Here is a 26,370-nt window from a genome sequence, read left to right as displayed (position 1 = left end):
CCAAAACCGAAACTGAACTATTTAAGTCATCTCCGTTGGTAGGTCAGTATGTCTTGATAACACCCAATGAGTGGTCTGATAAATCGCGAGTAGGTCAGTATGTCGCCTATTTCGCCCATTCAAAGGTCTAATAAGAGGTGACCTACTCGCCATTCAATGCATTGATAGCATCCGAATCAGGTGGTTCTACGAGGTTAGATGAGTCACCTGTAGAACTGGTGTGGCCGGGCGGACACGTTTGCCATTGTCCGGGTATTGACAGACATTATGTTGCTTTGTATCTGAAAATGATGGTCTCTCTCCTCTCCTCTCCTCTCCTCTCCTCTCTTCTGTTCCTCCTCTCTGTCTCTCAGGAGTCCAGCCCAGTCCCAGTCCCACACCGTCCTCGCCCCCAGCTTGTCCCCTGCCTGATAAGGTCCTCAGTGTCTTCAGTGTCCAGGGTAGTGCCACTGTGGGAACGTCCATCCGCTACAGCTGTCTGTCCGGGTGAGAGACCACACTTCACGTTGTTGAGCGGAGTCCCTCAGGGCTCCATACCAGTGTTGATTTCGTCGACGAAAAATGTTCGTCAACTACCTTTTTTTTCTGAAAATAGCAGATCTACAAGCTCACAACGTGTCGCGCTGCGACGCGTTGTGAGCTTGTAGATCGGCTATTTTCAGCATGCAACCAAGTGTAAAATCAGCCATTACGATGCCATCAAGGCACCGCCAAAATACATTATAGTCGACTACATCAACTGTAGATTTAGTCGACCATAATCTTTTGATATTTAGGTGACTAAAACTAGACAAAAACTAAAACATTTCAGATGACTCACTGCCCATCTTTCGCCGCAGGCTGAAAACCCACCTCTTCAGGAAACACTACCCTTCCTCTCTGTCTGGCCTACTTGTTGTTGACTAGTTGTACGAACGCTTGTTTTATTATTGTATTGTTTTATTGGATCTTGTTTAGTCGATACACTTATTTGTTTTAGCTCCTGCTCATTTGATTTTGCTATTTTGTCTCATCTGTTTAAAGAAATAGGTAGCTGATATGTTGCACTTTTACCTTAGCGCTAGGTATACTCTTGGTTGCTTGTTTTAGCAGAAAATGCACTTAAGACTTCTGGTGATTAGTAGTTTTCGTTCCCTACCTATGTTGAATGCACTTATTGTAAGTCGCTTTGGATAAAAGCGTCTGCTAAATGACTGTAATGTAATGTAATGTAATGACTAAAATATGACTAAAACTAAATGGAATTTTATTCAAAAGACTATGGCTAAAACTATATCAAAATTTGCTGTCAAAATCAACACTGCTGTAGTGACTTCTCTGTTTTTTCGCTCTACATTAAATATCTTCTCTGAAAAATCGACAAGCTTACTGGTAGGTAATGTTTTATGTGACAGCGACTTTGGGTACTTAGAAAATTGCAATATAAATCTGAGCTATTATTATTATTATTATTATTAGGTAACAATAAAACTGTATCGACCCCTGAGCTAACATTTTATTTAAGAGATTCAAAAAACAGTCCTTCAACCTGAGGCAAGCTCATGACGAGTATCACGCTGTGAGCTTGTAGATCAGCTATATGTTCGGTTTCAGCCATGCTGAGGAGCCCTGACAATTATCCAGTTCACTTGTGTGTGTGTGTGTGTGTGTGTGTGTGTGTGTGTGTGTGTGTGTGTGTGTGTGTGTGTGTGTGTGTGTGTGTGTGTGTGCGCGCAGTGGTGGAAAAAGTACTCAAATTCTTTACTTAAGTAAAAGTACCAATACTGTAATATAGAATTACTCTGTTACAAGTAAAAGTCCAGAATTCACAATGTACTTGAGTAAAAGTACAAAAGTATTGGCATCAAAATGTACTTAAAGTACCAAAAGTAAAAGTACTAAATGTTTGAAAATAGCCGATCTACAAGCTCACAACGTGAGCTATTTTCAAATAGCCTATGTATAAAATAGGGCTGAAGTGGTTAATGTATGTTTCATAATATCATAATTTATATCTGAAAAGTAACTAGTAACTCAAGTTTTCAAATAATTGTAGTGGAGTAAAAGCACAACATTTGCCTCTGAGATGTAGTGGAGTAGTAGAGGTAAAAGTATTGGAAATTGGAAATACTCAAGTAAAGTACGTAAAATACCTCAAAATTGTACTTAAGTACAGTACTTAAGTAAATGTAGTTAGTTACTTTACACCACTGTGTGTGTGTGTGTGTGTGTGTGTGTGTGTGTGTGTGTGTGTGTGTGTGTGTGTGTGTGTGTGTGTGTGTGTGTGTGTGTGTGTGTGTGTGTGTGTGTGTGTGTGTGTGTGGGAGGGGGTTTCTAGCAGAACGCTGGTGGATGAGGGTTGCTGCATGTGGGGGTGATGAGATGGAGGAGCGATAGGAGGGGGTGTTGCTGGGGGGGGGGGGGAGAGGGGGGAGGGGGCGGGTATGGGGGCGGGTTGAGCTCTCCAGCTGAGGACATCTCCGGTGAAGCTAACTAGGTCACCAACACTCCCAACGTGTTACAACGTGACTCATCTAATGGAAGAAGAGAGAGTGAGAGATGAGAGAGAGAGAGAGAGAGAGAGAGAGAGAGAGAGAGAGAGAGAGAGAGAGAGAGAGAGAGAGAGAGAGAGATGTGAGAGAAAGAGGGATTGCATGTGTCAGCCAGAATTGTGCAGCGCACTAAAATATATAATCACGCAGCTTGAAAAAGAGTGAGATGGAAGGAAGTGTCTCGTCAACACTTCGCCGTCGAAAATAAACCTCCTCAAACATCAGTGGCCGTACATGACATGCCACCGACTTTATTATTATGCTTTGTAGCTGTCTGTCTGTCTGTCTGTCAACCCCACAATAGACACAAAAAAACTAAAAACAGCACACGTAGGCTACTGTAGATATGGAACATACTTGGGCTGAAAGGATAACACAAATGTTCATTGGGGTCCTATGTATTCAATACATCAACAGAGCATAGAATATTAACACAATGATATATGTCATCATCAGCAAATGTCACATTTACAGAGGAGACATTTTTAAAAGGTCTGTCCATCTGTCCATCCATCTATCCATCCATCCATCCATCCATCCATCCATCCATCCATCCATCTATCCATCCATCCATCCATTCATCCATTCATCCATCCATCCATCCAATAGATTTGCATCCATCAGTGATTAACCTCTGTCTCTTTCTATCTTTATGTCTCTAGCTAGCTAGTATCTATCTTGGTCTGTCGTGCTATCAATGTAATTGAAAACGCTTCATTGATATGAATCTTTCATAAACGATATTGCCAAAGTATCTGCGTACAATGACTAAATGGAAAAAAATGGCTGAATGGAAAAGTTAAGTGTGTCTTATGCTCTGTTTGTATCTATCTGTCTGTCTGTCTGTCTGTGTCTATCTCAACTCTCTCCCTCTATCTCCTCCTTGTCCCTCTCCTCTCCTCTCCTCTCCTCTCCTCTCCTCTCCTCTCCTCTTCTCTTTCATTCACACACTCATTCCTCTCCTCTCTCTCTCTCTCTCTGGTTCTGGGTCTTTCTCTCTACAGAGCAGACATAGTAGGAAGCAGTGAGAACTTCTGTCAAGATAACCAAACCTGGCAGTACCCTCACCCCATCTGTCAGAGTAAGTGTTAATATATCTCATGTTAACTGTGTGTGTGTGTGTGTGTGTGTGTGTGTGTGTGTGTGTGTGTGTGTGTGTGTGTGTGTGTGTGTGTGTGTGTGTGTGTGTGTGTGTGTGTGTGTGTGTGTGTGTGTCACACGTGTGTGTGTGTCTGTCATGTGTGCAATCTTCTTTCAAGGTTATTCGTCAGAAGACACAGGAGCCAGATAGAATGGTTTGTGTGTGGGTGGATGGATTGAGGCCTTCTGAATGTGCACACACACACACACACACACACACACACACACACACACACACACACACACACACACACACACACACACACACACACACACACACACACACACGTGTGTGCATGTATTTGAGTGCATTTTGTGGAGGAGGATATCGTCGTATCCTACATGTTCACACTCTATCTTATGTTCTCATATTCCCGTGTGCATGATTGTTTGAGAGAGAGAGAGAGAGAGAGAGAGAGAGAGAGAGAGAGAGAGAGAGAGGAAGAGATTGGTGGGGAGTGGGGGGGAGTGGGGGGGAGGTGAGAGAGTGACAAACAGACAACTACCCACACAAACCCACACGAGCATACTGAGTATGTTTTGCAGTCTTTTTCTGCCATCCCCTGGCTGACACTGGTATTGCATGGCATGGTTAAAATGATTGCTGCAGTAAGCCGAGAATAAAGGATTAGTTTAGTTAGGTTATACTTATACTGTACCTTATTGGTCCTCATCGTGATATATATCCTCCTCTGCATTTAACCACTTTAAATCTGCCGGACATATTTTGGGCATGTCATCATAGATGACCTATTTCTTTATAGAAACATTTACACTTTCAGAAATGTTCAGGATTTTTCATGTTTTTTCAAAGGCATGGCAAAAATTTTTTTGGCAAAGCCTGTTGCAGGTCTATAAGCTCACACCTCACACACATCGTGATTAAAGGAACAAGCTCCAGCTCCATTAGCTTGGTGCCTTGCTCAAGGGCACTGGCAGGAGTATAATGTCCCTAACATGCATGTCTTGGGATGGGAGAAAAGTGAACATGGGGAAGAACATGCAAACTCCACACAAGTTCCAATCTGGGAACCCAGAACCAAATAAGAATGAAAAACAGCGCCCTCTGCTGTTTTCTTGAGAGATTACACAAGTTCTAACCAGGACATGTGATGCCATTCCTCACAGCTGTCTGTCTGTCTGTATTATTCTAATCATTGCTAACAGCTGAGTAAACACACATTCACCAGTTGCACCACTTCCAAGGTCTCCCTTTACTTTTTCCCTCTTTGACTCTCGAGCTTCTGTCAAAGTCAGACAGCTTTTGGGGCTGTGACAAGAGAAACAACAAGCAAGGTACAAAGCATCCTTAATGAATCGAACATCTTGTAACCAAACGAGGGGCTGGCCATGTTACTACAGTATAGACAAAACACATGCTGACAGACAGAGAGACATTGGTTTTAGCGGTGATGACAGGTTGTTAAACAAAGTGCTGCTATATCTATATGCACAGCACTGCGTCTCAACCAATAAAAAGCAGAGCCGTTTCATCTTATGGTGGTGGAAAATGTACTCACATTTTTTACTTAAGTAAAAGTATCAATACTGCAATGTAGAATTACAAGCTATAGTAAGGAATTCAATATTGACTTGAGTAAAAGTACAAAAAATGTACTCTTTTACAAGTTTCTTTTGAAAATAGGCTAGCAGATCTACAAGCTCACAATGTGAGTAGCTTGCTATTTTCAAATGGCCGAAATGTGTAATAGGGCTGAAGTGGTTGCTGTATGTTTTGTAATAATAATTACAATCTACAAAGTAACTAGTAAATAAACTTTTCAAATAATTATAGTGTAGTAAAAGTACAATATTTGCCTTTGAAATATACTCCAGTAAAGTAAGAAATACCTACAAATTGTACTTTAGTAGGCCTACAGTACTTGAGTAAATGTACTTTTCACCACTGATTATTATTTAATTATTCTCTTTTCTCTCTCCATTTTGTCTGTCTGTCTCTCTGTGTGTCTCTCTCTCTCTCTTTCCCTCTCTCTCCCTGTGTCTCTCTACCATCAGAGGTGTACTGCGTGCCTCCCCGTGCGGTGGAGCAGGGCTACGTGGTGGCGGTGCAGAAGATCGAGTACGAGGTGGACTTTGACATCCACTACCTCTGCAAGAAGAACTTCCTGCTGGACGGCCCGCAGAAGGTCACGTGTCTGTCCAACGGCAGCTGGAGCGCCGACCCTCCCTACTGCAGAGGTGACAGAGAGGATGCTGGGATATTTCAGGACAAAGTCATGCATAATGATTAGATTAAAGATCATAATGAGATAAGATGGGCTAGCTGCCTGCAGTGGTGTAAAGTAACTAAGTATATTTACTCAAGTACTGTACTTATGTACAGTTGTGAGGTATTTTTTTTACTTTACTGGAGTATTTACAATTTTCAGTACTTTTACTTCTACTCCACTACATCTCAGAGGCAAATATTTGAAAACTTTAGTTAGTTACTTTTCAGATATAAATTATTATATTATGAAACATACATTAACCACTTCAGCCCTATTTTATACCTAGGCTATTTGAAAATAGCCGATCTACAAGCTCACAACGTGTCGCATCGCGATGCGTTGTGAGCTTGTAGATCTGCTATTTTCAAACATTTTAGTACTTTTACTTTTGGTACTTTAAGTATATTTTGATGCTAATACTTTTGTACTTTTGAATTCTGGACTTTTACTTGTAACAGAGTATTTCTATATTGCATTATTGGTACTTTTACTTAAGTAAAGAATTTTGGTACTTTTTCCACCACTGCAAGTGATAGTTAGAAAGAATTGTTGTAAATGTATTTCCTGTCCCACCAAAATTATTGCTGGTACACAAAGAAGATTGACTAGTATGTTTATAAGTCTAATGTTTGTCGATATGAAATATAAACCCTAGTTATGACTGTACCTTCGCTGACAATAGCTTGTTGATCTGCTATTTTTGGCAAAATGTTTCCCCCTAGAATAGGGTTCATGTAGTTAAACCCCCCCCCCCCCACTCCATATAAAAAAAACCCCCTGCTCTTTTGTTTACAGCCCGCTGTGTGATCCCTGCCGAGCGGAGTCGCGTGCTGATTGGCGGGCTGAAGCGGTGGCCCTTTGACATCACGGACGCCATGATTCCTCACGGGGAGAACGTGACATTTTACTGTAAACACCCCCGCAAGCAGTGCAGCTACACGGCCAGCCAGAGCTGCTTCGACGGCAAGCTGCAGCCCCCAGCGTGCTACCTCGGTGAGTCCCATGGGCCCCGCTGGCTCGCACCCCGTGGTGGGAAAAAGTATTCAACTGTTGTACTTAAAGGCATAGTATGTCAAATTGCCTTGTGTTTACGTAGCAATCATTTCCCTCTATATACCAACAGTTTTCAGCCAGTGGAGTAGTGTGGTGGTGTTTACCTACAGAAACACGCTGCTCTCTCGCTGTATCATGGTGTTTCCACTGTTTGTTTTGGTAGACAGGGATGTTTTTGGTTCTACCAAATGGATAACGACTGCTCTGTTGGTATGATAGACTGATACAGCGCAAACACATCCCCGTCTACCTAAACAAACAGTGGGAACAACATAACACAGCGAGTTTCTGCAGGTAAACACCACCACTCTACTCCAGTGGCTGATAACTGCTGCTACAGAGGGAAAAGATTGGTATTGTTTTTTTAATTGTTTTGTTATGTAAACACAGAGCAAAGTTACATACTATGCCTTTAAGTAAAAGTAGCAAACCACAATCAAATAAATCCTCTGTTACAAGTAAAAGGCCTGTATTCAAAATTTGACTTGTTGTACTTGAATAAAGTACAAAGATATTGGCATCAAAATATATAGCATGGAACAGAATAGAATACTTTTACTTTTAACACTTAAAAGCACACAGTAACACCATTAAAAGTGCCGAAATGGATAAAATCGCAAAAAATCTGAAGCATGTTTCCATGTTTCCAAAATACACTTACTGCATCAAAATATACTTACAGTCCTGAATAAATGCACTGATTATAATTAAAATTAAAACATTTTAATAACCAATCTACAAGCTCACAATGCATCCCAATACATTGTTAGCTTGTAGATCTGCAGTTTTCAAATAGGGCTAAATCTACCAGTAACTAGTAACTAAAGCTGTCAAATAATTGTAGTGTAGCAAAAAGTAAATCATTTGTCTCTGAGATGTAGTGGAATAGAAGTATTGAAAAATAGACGTACTCAAGTAAAGCAAACTTACCTCAAAATTGTATTTAAGTACGTATTTGAGTAAATGTACTTATAGCCACTGCTGTCATGGCCCTCTGGTCCCCTGTCAGCTTTCATTCCAACCACAATGTTTCAATTCCAATCACATGTCCACCGTCCAAAAACACAGTGACACTCTGCCTTACACAATGATTCCTGAAACGTTTTTATTTTAACCCATTAAGACCGGGAACGCATCTGTGTAACCACTTTATCCATATTTTATACTTTTAGCTACTAAAAAATAGCAGATATACAAGCTCGAGCTTGTAGATCTGCTATTTTTGAAAAACCATGAAAATTTGGGCAAATCTTTGATTATTTTTTTAAAACTTTAAGCGAACATTTGTAACTCAAATCTTTACTTCTGGGGGTCCCTGGAACTAAATATTTTGAGATGGGGGTCCGCGGCCAAATACATATAATTTTGGGGGTCCTTCACAAGAAAAAGGTTTTAAGCACCACTGATATAGAAACATACGTTTTTCTGATTTAGAAGACATTTTGTAGAATCCCCAGAAGCAAAGATTTGAGTTAGAAATGTTTGCTCAAACTTTCACGATTTAAAAAGACATAGCAGATCTACAAGCTCATAGCGCGGCACTCTGTGCCACGCTATGAGCTTGTATATCTGCTATTTTTTAATAGCCCAAAGAAATCTGAAAACGACACAGATATAAATGGTCTAAATGGGTTAACCACTTTCAACCTGGTGTTGCTATTTTGAGCATGTCATTTTAAACCAAAAGTTTAAAAGAAATTCAAAAAGTTTCAAAACATTTCCCCCCAAAAAACGTTTTAAGTACGAGTGTGAAGCGACCATTCTCTTATTTGAGTCGAGTCCAATCTGCCTGAACTCTGACAGACGAACAGGAGTGCATTTTCCTGTGTTTTTTCTTTTTTCCAAAGGATGTAGTTGTAGGTCAAGAAGGGACACGTTTAGGTCAAAAGACATTCATTCATTCTAAATATAAACAAAACACAGGACAAAACAAGCAGGCACATGCTTTATTGGCATGGCACAGTGACAAAAATTGGCATCTTTAAAGGGATATTTCACTCTCAAAAAAACTTTGGGTCATTTTATTGTCTACTCAGGCTTTTACTCAAAAGCCTGAGTAGACAATAAAATGACCCAAAGTTTTTTTGAAAGTGAAATATCCCTTTAAGCACTATTCAGCTGTACGATGAATAGCCAATCTACAAGCTCTTTATTTTGGAAGCTGTTGGGAAATTGGAGGACATTTTAGACAATTTTTGACAATTTTCAGCCTATAATGACATGACAATGATTCTGTTTCCTTTATGTTGTGAGATGTGTGTCAGATTTGGGTGTTACAATTACATTTTCCAATTGAAAGGTTTTTCTCAATAAGTCCAATTTATGCTCCGCCGCACGACGGTATCGCGTGTCAAAATAGCCGACCTACTGGTTGTATAAGCTTGTAGGTCAGCTATTTTCGACGCCGTGCGACACGGTCGTGCGCGCCGTATCCTTTTCCTCTTCCTCTTCCTCTCTAACTCCTCCTCTCCTTGTGTTGTGTGACCTCACAGAGCCCACCTGGTTGCAGTACAAGCTCTTCCCCCACAGGCTGGTCTCAGAGATCGAGGAGTGTCAGCTGGGAGAGATATAAACCGTCCTCCACAATCACGCACGCACGCACGCACGCACGCACACACGCACGCACGTACGCACGCACGCACGCACACACACACACACACACACACACACACACACACACACAGTCACTCTCTGCCACTCGTCTGACCTCCATGCCCCCGGTTGATCCCCCAATATTCCAACCCAACTCTATCAAGTCTTCACAAACCATCAGCCCCCCCCCCCCCCCCAAACACTCAATGAGCTCGGGCATAGACGCCGATACCGCGGGGGCTTCGGGGCTTAAGCCCCCACCCGAAATGATCAGCCCCCCACATCAATGGCTAGTGGGGGTCGAGTTGAGCCCCCGCGGCCGCGCACATAAATCGACGCGCCTGAGCTCGGGGCTGGAATGAAACAGCCAGTGGTTCTGAACCCGTTTGGCCCGGGATCCAAACTGTATACTTTCTCCATAAAGCCTAGGCCCAAATGTGCTCGAATGTTCTTGGTGCGCGGACCCCCTGTGAGAATGGCTTCAAACTCCTTTCTGTGTCACGAGCTACCAACACACCCATTCACACCCGACTTCTCTTTAACCACACAAACGCTATTCTGGTTTGGGCATGTTATAATGGGAGAGCATTCAATGCAAATAGCCGATCTACAAGATCGCAACGCGACACGATGTGAGCTTATAGATTGGCTATTTACAGCAAAGAGATTTGGTGTGTATCGAGTTAAAAGAAGGAAGGGGCCCCATAATAGAACCCTGGGTCAAAGAAGTATATATAGGATTTAAGTGACACTCCCTCACACTACCTGCACTGTGAAATCCCTAGTTCTAATGTCACTCCGACAGTGTACAAATAGACTCAGTTCCGGTTCCAACTCTCAGACTCAAATTTAAATGTGATCTTTTCTTTGTTAAAATATGTGTTAAATAGCACTATATTCTCATAGTAATCATTAATATACTCCAGAGTGTTTGTTCAGTAACAGTGGTCTCCCCCCGTCTCTCCAGCTGTTTAGTAAACAGAAAATCGTTTTTTTAGGTCGGGATACCGATTTTATCCAATCAGGAGAGAAAGGCCATACAGTAAGTAAGCCTTGACGAGCCATGTGGCCCATAGGGCAGGATCATATCTCCTATAGCGTGAGGTGGCTTGATGTACATCCCCCAGCCATGATGTACAAGTACACCCCCTGGACATGATGCAAGCTAGTATGTCGCAGGGGTGAAGCCGTACAGGATACAGTATAGACAAGTGAATTTGGAAGTGATGGGGAGAACGAGCAGACAAAATTGCAACTGGAACACTATCAAATTGAAGCTGATGAATGTTCTTTGTGGAGTTCTCTCTCCTGATCGGATCAAATTGATTTCTCGCCTTGAAAATGTATTTTCTGTTTCCTTAAAGAGCTGGGGAGAGACGGGGAGGACCCCTGTTACGGAACAAACTGTACCAAATGTACAATGATTGCTATAGGAAAACATAGCTTTGACCTTTTAACGTATTTTTTTTAACAATAACATATCACTTACACCTCCTTTAACCTTCTGGATGTTGCTGTGCATTCCCTCTGGATTCTTAGCTAAAACTGATTGTGGAAAACAAACTCCGGTATATCGTTGTTCCCTCTCCAAGCTGGAGCCTCTCCCTATATAAGAGAAATAAAACGTTATGTGGTAAATACACGTTGTACCTGCTATACCAGTAATGATATTTGCCTACTGTCCATGTAGCTCACTATGACTCTGTGATCTCTCACTGCGATCTTTGCGTTGTCTTCACTGTGTTATTTGTTTTTTTTTGCCTGCCTACACTGTAAAACCGAGTGTCTGAGAGTGTAAAAATGGACCCTTGGGTCCATTTGTACACATTTGTACATAAATGAACACTCATGATTTTTACTGTGTACCAGTGGTGGAAAAAGTACTACATTTTTTTACTTAAGTAAAAGTACCAATACTGCAATGTAGAAATACTCTGTTACAAGTAAAAGTCCGGTAATCAAAATTGACTTGGGTAAAAGTACAAAAGTTATTGGCATCAAAATATACTTAAAGTGCCAAAATTAAAACTACTCATTATGCAGAATGTCCCGTTTCACAAGGTATCATGTGTATAAAATGTATTCAAATCTTTTGAAAATAGCAGATCTACAAGCGCGACATGTTGTGAGCTTGTAGATCGTCTATTTTCAAATAGCCAAAGTTTAAATTAGGACTGAAGTGGTTAATGTATGTTGTGTAATAATAATTCAAATCTACAAAGTAACTAGTAACTAAAGTTTTCAAATAATTGTAGTGGAGTAAAAGTACAATATTTGCCTCTGAGATGTAGCGGAGTAGAAGTAAAAGTATTGAAACTTGGAAATACTCAACTAAAGTAAAAAGTACCTCAAAATTGTACTTAAGTACAGTACTTGAGTAAATGTAATTAGTTACTTACCACCACTGCTGTGTACTGTATTTTCTTTTGCTGGTACTGTATGTTCACCTGACGCATCAAGCCTCCAAGCTTGTAAGTTCTACTGATGAGGCCGATTGGAAATAAAACTATTGAAACTCTAAGTTCCAGTTTGCAGCATTTATTGTCCATTTTAATTGTTGTTGTTATGAAACACGATATACAGTGCATGTACTCGGGGGGTGGATTACCGCACGGAGCCATACTGGGCCCAACGGCTCAGGGGGGCCCTAAGCCAGAGCCTTTGTATGAAATGTCGCTGTTATTAAGTTTGCGTTTCTTGTCAAAAGGCTTAGATCAGTAGTTCTCAAACTTTTTTCTCCCCCCAATACCTCCAAAATGATATGTATTTGGCCGCAGACCCCCATCTCTAAATGTTTTGTTTCAGGGACCCCCCCCAGAAGCAAAGATTTGAGTATTGTTCGGTTAAAAATATATATATATTCAAAGATTTTGCACACGTTTTCCCGATTTTTCAAAAATAGCTGATCTACAAGCTCATAGCGCGGCAAAATGATTGTGACGCTATGTTAACTAATTTAACTGGGGACCCCCTGGTACTCCCTCCAAGGACCACTGGTGGTCCCCGGACCACCGGGTGAAAACCACTGGCCTAAAACATTCACTTTGTAAATGTCACAAGAAAGAAACCATCATACCTTTTAGGTGCGTGTTTATCCTATTCACCTGTTTCCTAGGCTGTGTGTTTTCCACTTCCTGTCGATTTCATTGGATATCATTGGTCATCTGACCAGTTTCATTGGATTTCATTGGATCAAATCGACAGGAAGTGGAAAACACACAGCCTAGGAAACAGGTGAATAGATTCTTCTATAGGACTTTACAGTCGCATGCAAAAAGCAAACACAAAACAGCATTGGAAGCTCTAAAGATTCTGTTGAGATACCTGGTATGTTGAAATGTTGTTGGCATGCTGTGTAGCAGCCCAGTGGTTCTCAACCTTTTCAGGCCGTAACCCCCCCAAAAGAATCATATTTGAACTGGGGCCCCCCCACTCGGTTCCACACAGATAATTTAAATATCGTGAAAATAGCAGATCTTTTAAGGCAAGGCAATTTTATTTGTATAGCACATTTCAACAACAAGGCGATTCAATGTGCTTTACACAAAACGTCAAGCAAAGGAGCACAATAATGAAATAATAAAATGACATTAGGATGGCATAAAACAAAAGAAGTAAAAAATATATAGATACGGTTACAGTGCAGAGGAGAAGAAAGAGGGAAAAAAGGAATAAAATAAAATAATAAAAAAACTAGAAAAAGTGCTCCTCGGAGCACAGGTCTCCGCCAGGTCAGGTAAGTTATTGTGGCCTCCTGGTGGCGCTATAATAGGCCAATGTGAAAAGGGTGGCATTTCTTCCTCGGCCTAGTGGGAATGTGCGTGCAAATTTTCACGGAAATCGCACGCCGCGTTCATGATTTCATACATTTTGTTCAAAACGGACCAATCCTGCAAACTTTGGAAGTCAACCTTAGTCAATCAGGATGGAATATGAAATATCGGACAGATGCGTCTTGATCACATGACTATAGAGATACTGTGTACCGATTTGTGTGATGTTTGGATAAAATCTGAAGGATTAATATCCAAAAATGTATTTGACATAAGTCGGCCTCCTGGTGGCGCTGTAAAAAGCAGATGTGAAAAATGCAGTGCAGATGTTTTTCCTTGGCCTCTAGGGAGTAGGCGTGCAAAGTTTCACGCAGATCGGTGCAGTTATAGTTAAAAATGCAAATCGGCCTGTTATAGCGCCACCATGAGGCTGATGTGAAAAGTTTTAAGTGCCATTTCTTCCTCGGCCTAGTGGGAATGTGCGTGTGCAATTTTATGCAAATGGCAAGCTGCGTTCATGATTTGAGGCAGTTTGTTCAAAACGGACCAATCCTGCAAACTTTGGATGGTAACCTTAGCCAATGAGGATGGAATATGGGAAATCGGACAGATCAGGGTTGATCACATGACTATAGAGATACTGTGTACCGATTTGCATGAGGTTTGGTTAAAAACTGTAGGAGTAATGGGAAAAAATGGGTTTGCACAAATCGGCCTCCTGGTGGCGCTATAACAGGCCCATGTGAAAAATTTTAGGCAGAGGTTCTGAATTGGCATCCAGGGAGTGTGTGTGCACAGTTTCGCAGCGACCGGGCCTACGGTGCCGGAGATTTGGTGGTAACACACAGACAGGACGGACGGACGGACACACGGACGGACGGACGGACGGACGGACAGGGGCGAAAACATACTCTCTCGCCATGCCTTTCGGCCTGGCGGAGACAATAACTCAATCAAAGGCAGCAGCAAACAGAAAGGTCTTTAGTTGTGTTTTAAAAGAAATAAGAGTGGCAGCAGACCTGCAGTTTTCTGGGCGTTTGTTCCAGATACGTGGTGCATAAAAAACTAAATGCTGCTTTTGCACAAGCTTGTAGATCGGCTATTTTCAAAATGTTTCCTTATATTATTTGACAATTTGGCCAATGTTTGAGTAGTACAGTACAGTTTGTTGGTTACCTTTGATGCAGTAATGGTCTTTCTTTTATTATTTTTTAATTTATTTTTTGAGTAATTAAAAAGGTCTTATAAGTCCTTAAATTGTCACTTCATTGTCATCTGGGGACCCCCCCCCCCAAAAAAAAATCATGTGGGGACCCCCCTGGGGAACCCGACCCACAGGTTGAGAACCACCGGTGTAGCCTGTGTCCGTTGCAGATCCTCTTGCAGTTGAAAGTAGTTATTGTGGTGTTAACTGCAAGTCAGTGTACCTGCCGAGGGCACGGACCTTTAACAAGTCTGTGCCGGGGGCCCATTGTCTCATAATCCGCCTATGCATATATGCTCACAGTCACAATAGACTAACAGCAAATATGAAGGGAAAAATAAAACACATTTATGAACACACTCAATTAATAGTTTAAGTGACTTTCTTTTAGTAGAATGAGAATAGGTCCTGTTTTTACTCGGATGCACTTAGAACCGCTGCGTTGACTTAAATGTAGTCCATATCTTCTCATTCCAACCCAATATTTTTTTGTTGTTGTGAGATCTGACGTTCATAGTGACAGAACACTATATGCAAAAAAACAAAAAAAACAAAACGGAAGTCTCGCTAGACGAGATTGAAATCTCGAGATTTCAATCTAGTCTAGCGAGACTTCTGTTTTTTCTTTCTTTTTTTTCGGTTGCATAGTGTTCTGTCACTATGAACGTCAGATCTCATAAAAACAAAAACAAAAAAAGGCTATTAAACTATTTACTATTTATTGGCGCACGTTTTAAGCTGTGGCGGACCCGGGATGGAGTTATGAACATTTTCTACTGTACCATTCATCCTAAGATATCATAACATCATAGAAAAGGTAAGAAAACCGTGGTCCAAAATTCCCCTTTAACCTCATGAAATTCAGTCAAATCAAATTTTGGGGACCCCCATTTGATACGATTTTCACAATGTTGTCCCCAAATATGGCCTTTAGGCCAGGAACACACACACACACACACACACACACACACACACACACACACACACACACACACACACACACACACACACACACACACACACACACACACACACACACTGCTAGCCTATACCCTGCTTCTGGCTCAATTAATCCTCAGGTAATGGCATTGGCAGAACACAGAAGCCACTTTCTTCTTGCTCTGTATATATACATGTGCGCGTGCGCGCGCGTACGCGTGCATGTCTGTCGTGCACGCGCGCCCACAGAGCTTTTCCTCTCTCGCTCCTCTGCTCTAATGCGGGGCTGCGGGTTCAACAACAGTACACACACGCACACGCGCGCGCACACACGCACACACACACACACACACACACACACACACACACGCACACACACACACACACGCACACACACGCTACGCTACGCTACACTAACACTACAGTACTCATAGGCTGAAACATGGCAGCCAGTCGGACCCCGTAGGCTGCCTAGAGAGCTGCGACACCATAGCAACTCCCTGCCTTGACCCCTCCCTCCCTCAGCATCACCCTCTGTACACTGTACGGCACACACACACACACACACACACACACACACACACACACACACACACACACACACACACACACACACACACACACACACACACACACACACTCATATATGGTCCTCCGGAAGTAGCCACAGCGCGGGGTAAGCACACACACAGCCAGTCCCTATGCAGCGACCGTTCTAATGGGGTGGAGTGTACAGTTTAAAATACAGTTTCTTGTTCAAAATGTATCGACGGACGCCGTCCGAGGGCATCCTACATAGTACACCTGCTGCCGGCAGCTCGGATCCATGTCAATCCGCTGGTAAAGTTGTGTGCGATCGCAGCTGATCTGTCTCTGTGTCGGAGGGAGGGGGGGGGGGCTCTCTCCTCTCTCCGCTCCCCTCCGTGTCTGACTCGAACCCTCGACTCTATATAAAATGGCTGGCTGTGGGTCCGAGAGAGCGTTCACCCCGGTGATGAGACGGAGCAGGATCCGCCGATCTGAATGTAAATATGATGTTTATATTGCTGCGATCGAAGCTTTTCTTCTTTTTTTTTGCGACCATGTTGTTGTCCCAGGTCCGAGTCAGTGTTGTCAATGCGCACACGCGCCCCTAATAATAAATATCCGGCGTTTCGGACCTCGGACTGTGCGTAATGGCGTCCTCCTCCACTGATCGCCGGGGTTTTTATTATTCTATTAGACAAACATTAACCACACACACACACCAACACGGCAGGGTTCGAATAGAATCGTTAATATTTACCTAGATGTTTATATACGATGTAGCACAAGTTGAAAAATGAAACGTTTTCTCTCGCCGGGGTTGCCTTAGCGATTCACTAAAGTGAACAAATCCGCAACATCCCGGAATAAATAATGTTTTGGTTAAATGGACGATCTGATCAGGCGACCCCCTCTGTAAGCAATTATTGGGCTAATTTCTCTGACAGTGTCACGCATAGACTGTGCGTGTGTGTGCGGGGAGGTAATGCCATATAAATATGACACGCTGTAGAGCCGAGGCAGGGAGCGTCATACGTCGCTCATTAATGCGGTATGACGCTCGTAACAATTAGGTTATCAGCATCCTCTGAATATAATGATTATTGCAATGATCTTCATCATCACCAACTGAGCTGAATGATGTGTCATTCATTCAGCTGGCAATCTCTATGAGATCACATAAAATATAAAATGTATTTATGTACGCTATTGCACATGATAACACTGTTAACCACTTAAACCCCATATGGTTGACCGGAGTGCCTCAGGGCTCTATACTAGTCAAAAGGCTTTTCTGTTTTCTGTTATTGTGGGGAAAGCTTTGGCAGAAAATAGCCGATCGACAAGCTCACGTTGCAACGCATTGTGAGCTTGTCGATCTGCTATTTTCTGCCAAAGCTTTCCCCACAATACGGATGCTGCAGGCAGGGTTTGAGTGGTAAATGATTATGATTAATGTTTTATTATTTTATTAAAATTGAATGACTTTTTATAATATAATATACGGTATATTACTACTATTATTCCTATTACATTAGCCAACTGCTACTATTTGTTGCTTGCACTGCAGATTATTTCCAAATGTAAAATTAGCATGCTTGTAAATTACTTTGGATAAAAGCTTCAGCTATTTATCAAAGATGTAAATGTAATACTAAAATGTGTTCATAATTTTTTTTCAACCCCTCCCCCCTTTCCACCCCCCAGAAATAAACAGGTATGACCCATAATGAATTCACAGTTGGCTACAGTCCTGATCTGCGGCAGCTTGGATGACCAACATGGCAGCCAGCGTGTGGAGGGACCAGAGCCATTGGTGGAGGATGTTGTGGACTCAAAGGCAGCGAGCTCACCCAGCAGCACCCCAGAAAGTGACCTCCAGCCATGCTCTCTGCAATCACTGACCTCCAGCGGAGACGCCCCCTCCGTCAATGGGACGACGACGCCACCGGAATCGGACGGGACGCCCAAACAGGCCTGTCGGGACGCGTGTGAGACCAGCGGAATCAAACAGCCAATAGCAGCTATGGCTGGAGTGCCTGTTTTGCGCAGCCAACCAATCAGACTGAAACTCGTTGTTCCTCAACGGCGTGAGCAGCCAATTACGAACACCAACGTCAGCCTGACCAAAGACCCGCCTTGCTCTCAGTTTACAACACCTTTGCTGCTTTCAGCTGAGGCCATTTCAACGGGCCGCGCCATGGGGAAAAACACATGTCACAACATCCCGCTAGCTCCATTTGCATCCGCCACAAACGAACAACAGACAAAGGAAGTTACGGGTCACGTGACTGACGAACCCAAAGTGGAAACATTCCAAGAGATGGAGGTGGAAGAGGGGAAAGAGAAAAGACATAATGAAAGCAATCTTTCAGATGACAGGAACAGCGGTGGTTACGTCAACTGTGCTAGCGTTTTAAAAGAAGCTCTCGTCTCCAGCGCCGACAGAGTTCAAGTCCCAGGGATCAACAAAGAACATACAGAGAGAGTACGGGAGGAGGACACGTTTCCCCTCAACTCGCAAACAGCGGAATCGAGCGCCGCCGGGAATAAGATGCCGGAGGAGGACGGAGCGAGACCGGAAGAACAGACGGAGCCTCTGGATCTGACCTTGCCCAAGAAGAGAGAGAGTAAAGACCGGAGGACGGGACGCTTCCTGGACGAGAGCTCCCTCATCATGGAGGTGGACGAATTTGAGGGGGACGGGGACAGAGACGTGGTGGAAGAAGACGACGTTGATGACTCGGCGCTCCCTGCGGACGGCTGCGCCGACGCGTTCTGCAATCCCCTCCCGTCTCCCTCCTTCTTCTCTACCTCGGTATTCACCTCCCTTTCTTCCATAGACTACGACCCGGAAAACCTTCTGCTCATCGACGACCAGGGAATCCCATACACTCTCAGTCCAGAGGGACGCAAAGTGCCCCAGGTAGAAACCTCTATGCCAGAAGGGGAGGACCCCGTCTCAGGTCAGCTGGCGATTCAGCACAATTCGCCGACGGCGGCAGAGAGACACGGGTCATTTGTGGGCCTCAACCTCAGCCAAAGTCTAAACGACACACTGCACACACTAAACGCGCCTCCTGGAGGCTCGTGCCCCTCAACAGCCACTGTCACTGATATGCTATCGCCAGGTGCTGAACTGACAGCGAACGCAGAGCTCTTAACAAGCGCACAGCTGGTAGGGAACTCGGCGGCCCAAGACGTAGCAGTTAAAGATGAGGCCGGTGCTGCTCTACCCCAGCCATGTGCAGCTTCTGTCCCCAACCAAACGTTTCAGATACTAACCAACCCCACCACCAATACACCCATCCTCCTACTGTCCAACCATACCTCCTCCTGCTCCTCTGTGCCCCAGCTCTCCTCTCCCGGCCCCATGAATCTCTCCCTTCCACTCTCGGTTGCTCAGAACTCTCTCGTTGCCCCCGGCACCCAAATGCTCCTGCTCCTTTCAACTGTCCCCGCCTCCCCCGGGCAGCCTGTCGCTACCTCTACCCCCATAGCCGTCCTGGACCCCTCGACCGGTCAGCTGTCCCAGATCACTGCGTCCTCGCTCCCCATCGGCCTCTCTCAGGGTTTCGGCCAGGCCAATGCTCTGGGTTCACCTCTGTCCTCCGCGATGTCGCACCCCGTCATCAGGCTGAGCCCCAATAACCCTCCGGTCATTCTATCCGGAGTGGGAGGTGGCAGCAGCCTAACGTCTGCCCCTATCCTGGCCTCCCTCTCTGTCCCTGTGTCCTCGTCGGCCCCCGCCGCGCTCCAAGATAGCAGTCTCGCTCACACGCAAGAAGCTAACCCCTCCGACTCCAACCGTGAAACAGAAGCCATATCCACTGACGAGGCCCCGGGTGAAAACACCAAGCCATCAGCGGCGCCGCTGTCGTCGTCTCCACACCCGGCGTCCACTAGCGTAGCCTACGACCCCTCGAACAGGCTCGGCACCGAGTCCACCGACCCCGACGCGACCTCAGACCCCTCATGTCACCCGGCCTCGTCGGAGACTCTCCAGCTGGAGGACCACCTCTACTTCTCCAGCTCGCCTCCCATGGGGCCCATCCTCCCCTCGAACCACCTGGACCAGCTGGACCCGTTGGACCCGCTCTCCCCGGCCTCGTCACCCAACTCCTCCCTGGGCCCGCGTCGGGTGCTCTACTGCCACCTGTGCCCGCGGGTGTTCTTCTATCTGTCAGACCTGGAGCGTCACGCCATCACCCACTCACAGACGAAGCCGCACGTCTGCCAGCAGTGTGGCAAGGCCTTCAAACGCTCCAGTCACCTGCAGGTAAGAGCCTTCAATGTCCAGCTTTGTGTCGCATTAATTACCATGCTAATTGCTGTATTGGCTATTATCATTTTTTTCAACTGTACTTTTATTTTAAGGCCAGTAGTTGTGCAGGAAATGCAAAGCAGGTGTGTCTTCACTGATTTCCTCCTTGGGCGCTCAACTACAGTCAATACTTTGTATTGACGTAGTCAATACATAGACGTTAAAAACAACTGGATGAGTGGAAATAGCAGCACTCCAAAATACAAATGCAAGATTTTTAAGTCAGGTTCACATTAACTACTACACCGATCATCATCAAATTCTTTGTGCATGCTGCCAATAGGCCACAGAAATCAATCCCCAGCCGAAATACTTTTCAAATCGACCGCAGATTTTTTATATTCCATACTGCTGGGCTATAATTGGCATCCAAAGTTTGTAGGACTTTGTATTTTACAAAACTGAAAACAGCAACAACACAAAAAAATCATGAACATAATTTGTTTGACCAACTGCATATTTGAATCACATGTGTATGTAGCCTCTAAACAACCCAGAACCAAAAGTGATTTCACTTCAACCTACAGGGGGCGCCACAAATGCAAAAGCTTTCCCCACTTGGTGCAGAAACTGAAGCATACTTTTGTGCACCACGGTGTCGTGCAAAAATAGTGAATAGTTTCACTATTTTTTAAACAGGGATTGATTGTTAATCAATTATTTGAATAAATGATCGATTATCAGTAAAACAATGTTAACTGTTGCCCCCCTAATTGACTAAATGGATTAAAATTCAGCGTCCTTTATCATAGACTTTCCCCCCATTGCCCTGTGCGTTTTGACACATGCATAAATAACACCCCCCCCCCACACACACACACACACACACACACACACACAGTGATGAGCTGTGGATTTTTGAACTAGGGGGGCTATATTTTCTGACGTCACGTGCACGTGCATGTGCACATAGCCAATCAGCTCAGTGCTAGTTGAAATACTGTATTCAACATGTGATTTTTAATGTAATTATATCTTATTATTTAGTTGCATTGTTAATTTGTTGTTTTTATTTTTGTTTTAATTAATCAATTATTTTATTTTCCTTTTAGTTTTATATAAAAGCCCTTTACATAGACTCACCCACACATAAGTACTTAAAATAATCAGACAACTTGTCTTTGTCTTGTCTCAGAGAACTGGGTCCTCTTCTAAGCGATCCCCTTCACACTCTGCAGTGCAGAGACTGTTGTCTCTCATTGTGAGAGGAATGTACACATTCAATTCAAGTCCATGGCTTTTCTCGAGTAGCCTAATGTTATGCAAAGCAGCCAGGTAGACGCTATTGAGAACGGATCGCCGCTGACGGCACGAACCTTGAGAGGCTATTGTTTAAACTTTAAGGTGTTAAAGACCGCAGCTGACGGTGCGTGCTCGCGCGTGCATGTGGAGCTCCCAGCCCCCCAGCCCCCATAGCGCCAGAACTAAGGGGTCGCCGACCCCCATAGCACCCCCTACAGCTCATCCCTGCACACACACACACACACACACACACACACACACACACACACACACACACACACACACACACACACACACACACACACACACACACACACACACACACACACACACGCACACACACACACAATGCAGGGAGCTAGCGTGGGTCTCCTGGAGGATATTTACGCTTCAGTGAGTATCCATTTCTAGTTTATTTTGCCACTGGAGCAAAATTTAAAAAAAATGAACCTGAGCTAAAAGTCTTTTTATTTTGGAGTGCTGCTGGTTTCCACTCATCTTTTTTCTTCTTCTGCAAAGTAGCAGTAGGCCTACAGGAATTTGGCATTGGAGAGATTGGTGCAGAACGTATTGATTTTGGATTTAGTAGCTAAAGTATTGACAACCGGCCCCCCACTTCTTTTTGTACAGTGCAGTTCACCACAGCACTCAACATCTATAATATATTACAGCTTTCCATCAAAATCAGCAATTGTTAGAGTTAACATGCTGGAGACTGTGTTTTGTCTAAGAGGTTGATTCCAAACCTGGGGGCCCCAATGGATATTGCAAGTGGGCCCCCATATAATTGGTAAAAAAATTAAAGATAAAATAACATTAATATAAAGATATAATGGGATTCATGGTATTCATGGTATTCTTTCTTTGACACCTTGAAATAAACGAGTTTTCATTGTGATACAGATAAATATAGGACTTTAAAGTATACTGTGTCAGTTCCATTGATCCAAGCTGGAACACAATCGATTGATTTATCATTAACCCATTAAAACCGGGAACGCATCTGTGTAATTTTTTGATTTCTTTGGCTATTCAAAAAATAGCAGATATACAAGCTCATAGCTAATGAGCTTGTATATCTGCTATTTTCTTTTTAAATCTTTGAATATATATATATATATTATTTAAAGTGAACATTTGTAACTCAAATCTTTGCTTCTGGGGGTCCCTGGAACAAAACATTTTGAGATGGGGGTCCGCGGCCAAATACATATCTAAACATGTTTTCTAAATCCTAACAGTATGTTGCTATATCAGTGGTGCTCCAACTTTTCCATGTCAAGGACCCCCGAAATGATATGCATTTGGCCGCGGACCCCCATCTCAAAATACTTTGTCCCAGGGACCACCAGAAGCAAATATTGGAGTTATAAATGTTCACTTTAAAAAATATATATATTCAAAGTTGTACAAATTGTCAAGATTTTTCAAAAAATAGCAGATCTACAAGCTCGTAGCGCGTCACTTCGTGCCGCGCTACGAGCTTGTAGATCTGCTATTTTTGAATAGCCCAAAGACATCTAAAATTGACACAGATGCGTTCCCGGACTTAAAGGGTTAAAATAAACATGCTCTGAGAATGCACGCTCTGAGAACACAGCCCACCCATCTGACCATTCGGCTGCCGTGTGAAGTGGTCAGACGGGTGGGCTGCGATCGCCTTCGAGATTTACAAGTGGGCCGTGATCCACTATAGCGGCTGGGAACCGCCGCTCTAAAACAATCTCACTGGCAACACATTTAATGACAAACACGTTGCGCTAATTACTATAGTATTGTTCTTAATCAGTGGAAAAGGTTGACTGCCTCGAAGGCCTCAGTCAGTATTTCATAAGCACACATTTCAGTGTAAAACATACACTGTGTCGTGCATTTTGCGACGCACATAAAAGACCTCGTAACGTTGATAGTTAAGCCATAAAGTTTCATGCCAGCAATCATTTCATGAGAGGAAGTGTAAGGAGATGTTTCTCCCAAAAGGTGAATATCTCATTCCCAAATGAAACCTTACATTTCTGTCCTCGACCCCAAAGCACACCAGTGCTAAAATGCCACCGCCATGGCACTCGGGTGGCACAGGGGTGAAGAAGTACCTGTCCACCATCATGCAGGGCTTCGAGTCCACCGTGGTTCAAGCTCAAATGCATCGCACTGCGACGCATTTTGAGCATGTAGATCTGCTATTTTTTTGCTATTTTTGAATTGTAATCCTGATTCTTTTTTTTTTGTCCTGAAAAGTTTTTTTTTTTAAACTTAATTTATAATGCATTTAGTTATACTTATGTTAAAGCAGTACAAGGTAGGTCCAAAAATAACTATTTTTTAGCAACCTCTGCTGGTCACTACCGTCATTGCAGTTATTTAGCGGAGTCCTGCATTAACCAGAATTCCATTTGTTTTCACCGGAAGGCGGAAGCGTTTCAAAAAGCGTTCTTTTAATTGTTTTATGCTATCTACGGATCGTTTCTCTTAGCCAGTGGAGCTGTAGTTACCGTGAGCTGTGCTTTCTTTTGCTGTTGTTTTTCCATCTTCAAATCCTATGATACCATAAAAACAGCGTGAGATGCCTTTTTGTTAATAGCGTGCTAGTTCCGCATGTGGCCCCCGGGCCACCAGTTGCCCATGTATGATATAGCGCCTCACTGGCAGCAGCAGCTGTGGTACCACAGAAATGTGTGAGGAGGATAAATTGACACAACGACTAAATTGGGAGAAAAAAGAGATTCAAATAATAGGCTACTCTAAATTCATAAAAATACAAATCTAATTTTCACCATCTTTCTCCGTCTCTCCCTGGGACAGAGACACAAGCACATCCACACGGGCCAGAGGAACTACGTGTGCCCCATCTGTGCCAAGCGCTTCCGGGAGGCGGGCGAGCTCCAGCGGCACCAGCGCGTCCACACCGGGGAGAAGCCCTACCAGTGCCAGCTGTGTCACACGCGCTTCGCCGAGCGCAACACGCTGCGCCGCCACACCAAGCGCAAACACCCCTACCACCAAGTGGCCATGGAGATGCTGAGCGAGAGGCGAGGGGGAGGAGGAGGAGGAGGAGGAGGAGGGACAGGAGTGCAGGAGGAGGAGGAAAGCGCAGAGTGGTACAGCTCCATCGTGTCCAACCTGGACAACTCCGAGGCTGAGACTGAAGAGTTAACCGCTTAAACCCTACGTACTTAGTTGACCAGGGTCCCCCCGGCTCTATTCTAGGTTTTTCCCCTCTACACCAAATCTCTTTGCCGAAAATAGCCCATCTACAAGCTCGTAGATCGGCTATTTTCGCCGAATGTTGCCCCCCCCCCCAGACACAAGGGTTCATGTGGTTAAGACACTATATTTATGAGGGGAAAAGCAGAGCAGAGAATGAATTCCCCTCATTGTATTTTTACTTTTATTATATATTTTTTAATTAAGACGTTATGTTACAAAACTTGAGAAGGAGACAGTGAGGGGATGGAGGTATTACTGGGATTTGATCCTATGCTAACTAAGGTTATGTTCACACTGTCTGCCGTTTATGAAGAAAAGGCACCGCCTCGAGGGCTTTTTCTGTAACTAGAGGTTGGGGCCGCCGCGCGGCCCTCACATCTAGAGTTCACACCTACGTCGCACCGGTCCTCTCTTTATTATAGGATAGCAGCTTGGAATAGCGGCTCCGCATTCATCGGTAATTTAGCCTTGTATGTTGCCTAATATCCTGTATCACCATGGCCATGTCAAAATAGCAAGTGAAGAAAAATTGCTCATAGGGCTTTTTTCATTTCACCTTTATTTATTCAGGGAAGGCCAATTGAGAGAAAGCTCTCTTTTTCAACGACGCCCTGAGTACAGGAACAACAAACATAACTAAACAAAACAAGCAAAAATGACAAAAGATGACAGACATTAGAATAGACTGTTTTCAAAGTGTTATTCACAAGCTGTTCGAAGCGATCAAGAGAAATTAAATGATCCCGATCCCAGTTTGTAGACATGAGAAGGGCATAATACTGAAAGGCAGACTTAACAGCAGGAATATTTAAAACCAAGTCATCTTGTGCACGGGTATGGTGGTGACAGACTCTAAATGTCAGTAAACTGTTAAGATAATCAGGCAGTTTATTGAGCAGTGCTGCTCCTAGCCAGTGATGGCCAATTGACTTTTTAATACAGACTGCAGTGATGAATACAGAAACCATCCCGTTTTATATCGGAGGACTAAGTGATGTAATAAGGTGCTTTTTTTTAATGGATAGTGTGAACATACCCATAATGCTGTGTTTGTGTGGTGAAGTCAGACGACATAAAAGCGTCTTAAAGCTAAGACACTTCCTCCCCTTCCTCTCCGTTTGAAACCGTTTGAAACCATGTTTTTAGGTGATATTCAAAAAACGGGAGCACTTGCAATATTTATTTGATATTTAATTGTTCATGTATCCATTTATTTATACTGAATGTATATGTTTGTTTGTTTTTTTCTTTTCTTTTTCTCCATTCCATTTGATGGTCCAAAAATATTGCAGTCTTCAAAGTATTGCACCCTGCACTGTTTACCTGTTGAAAACGGCTTTCCTGTGTGAAGTGGGGAAAGAACTAAATGGCACGGTAGGAAGAGACCATCGCCTTGCAGACTGTGTAATTTAACCCATTAAGACCGGGAACGCATCTGTGTGTCATTTTTAGATTTCTTTGGGCTATTCAAAAATATCAGATATACAAGCTCATAGCGCGGCACCGAGTGCCGCGCTATGAGCTTGTAGATCTGCTATTTTTGAAAAATCGTGAACATTTGTGCAAATCTTTGAATATATATTCTACAAACTGTTTTTTGAAATTGAAA

General features: G+C 43.6%; 2 protein-coding genes across 2 annotated transcripts in view; both read left to right on the top strand.

The window, feature by feature from the left end:
• ntd5 (ntl-dependent gene 5) overlaps nt 1-12,034 on the top strand; it is a 24,229-nt gene extending 12,195 nt beyond the window's left edge. Inside the window, exons 4-8 of the mRNA XM_080426510.1 lie at nt 354-486; nt 3,536-3,612; nt 5,688-5,870; nt 6,698-6,895; nt 9,448-12,034. Coding sequence (XP_080282636.1) covers nt 354-486; nt 3,536-3,612; nt 5,688-5,870; nt 6,698-6,895; nt 9,448-9,527 — 671 coding nt within the window. The 3' untranslated portion in view covers nt 9,528-12,034. The remainder of the gene's footprint in view (nt 1-353; nt 487-3,535; nt 3,613-5,687; nt 5,871-6,697; nt 6,896-9,447) is intronic.
• A 4,241-nt stretch (nt 12,035-16,275) lies between these two features.
• LOC308083471 (uncharacterized protein) lies at nt 16,276-24,716 on the top strand (the record flags this gene model as incomplete). The annotated part of the gene is made up of 3 exons (XM_080425785.1): nt 16,276-16,303; nt 17,696-20,267; nt 24,357-24,716. Exons 2-3 carry the CDS (start codon nt 17,718-17,720, stop codon nt 24,714-24,716), a joined length of 2,910 nt encoding a protein of 969 aa, XP_080281911.1. The 5' UTR covers nt 16,276-16,303; nt 17,696-17,717.
• Between the last annotated feature and the right edge of the window lie 1,654 nt (nt 24,717-26,370).

The sequence above is a fragment of the Gymnoscopelus braueri genome (genome assembly GCF_963280865.1).
Source record: "Gymnoscopelus braueri genome assembly, chromosome: 4".
NCBI classification, from domain to species: Eukaryota; Metazoa; Chordata; class Actinopteri; order Myctophiformes; family Myctophidae; genus Gymnoscopelus; species Gymnoscopelus braueri.
The sequence above is the reverse complement of the archived record's forward strand: the minus strand, read 5'-3'. Positions and strand labels throughout refer to the sequence as shown.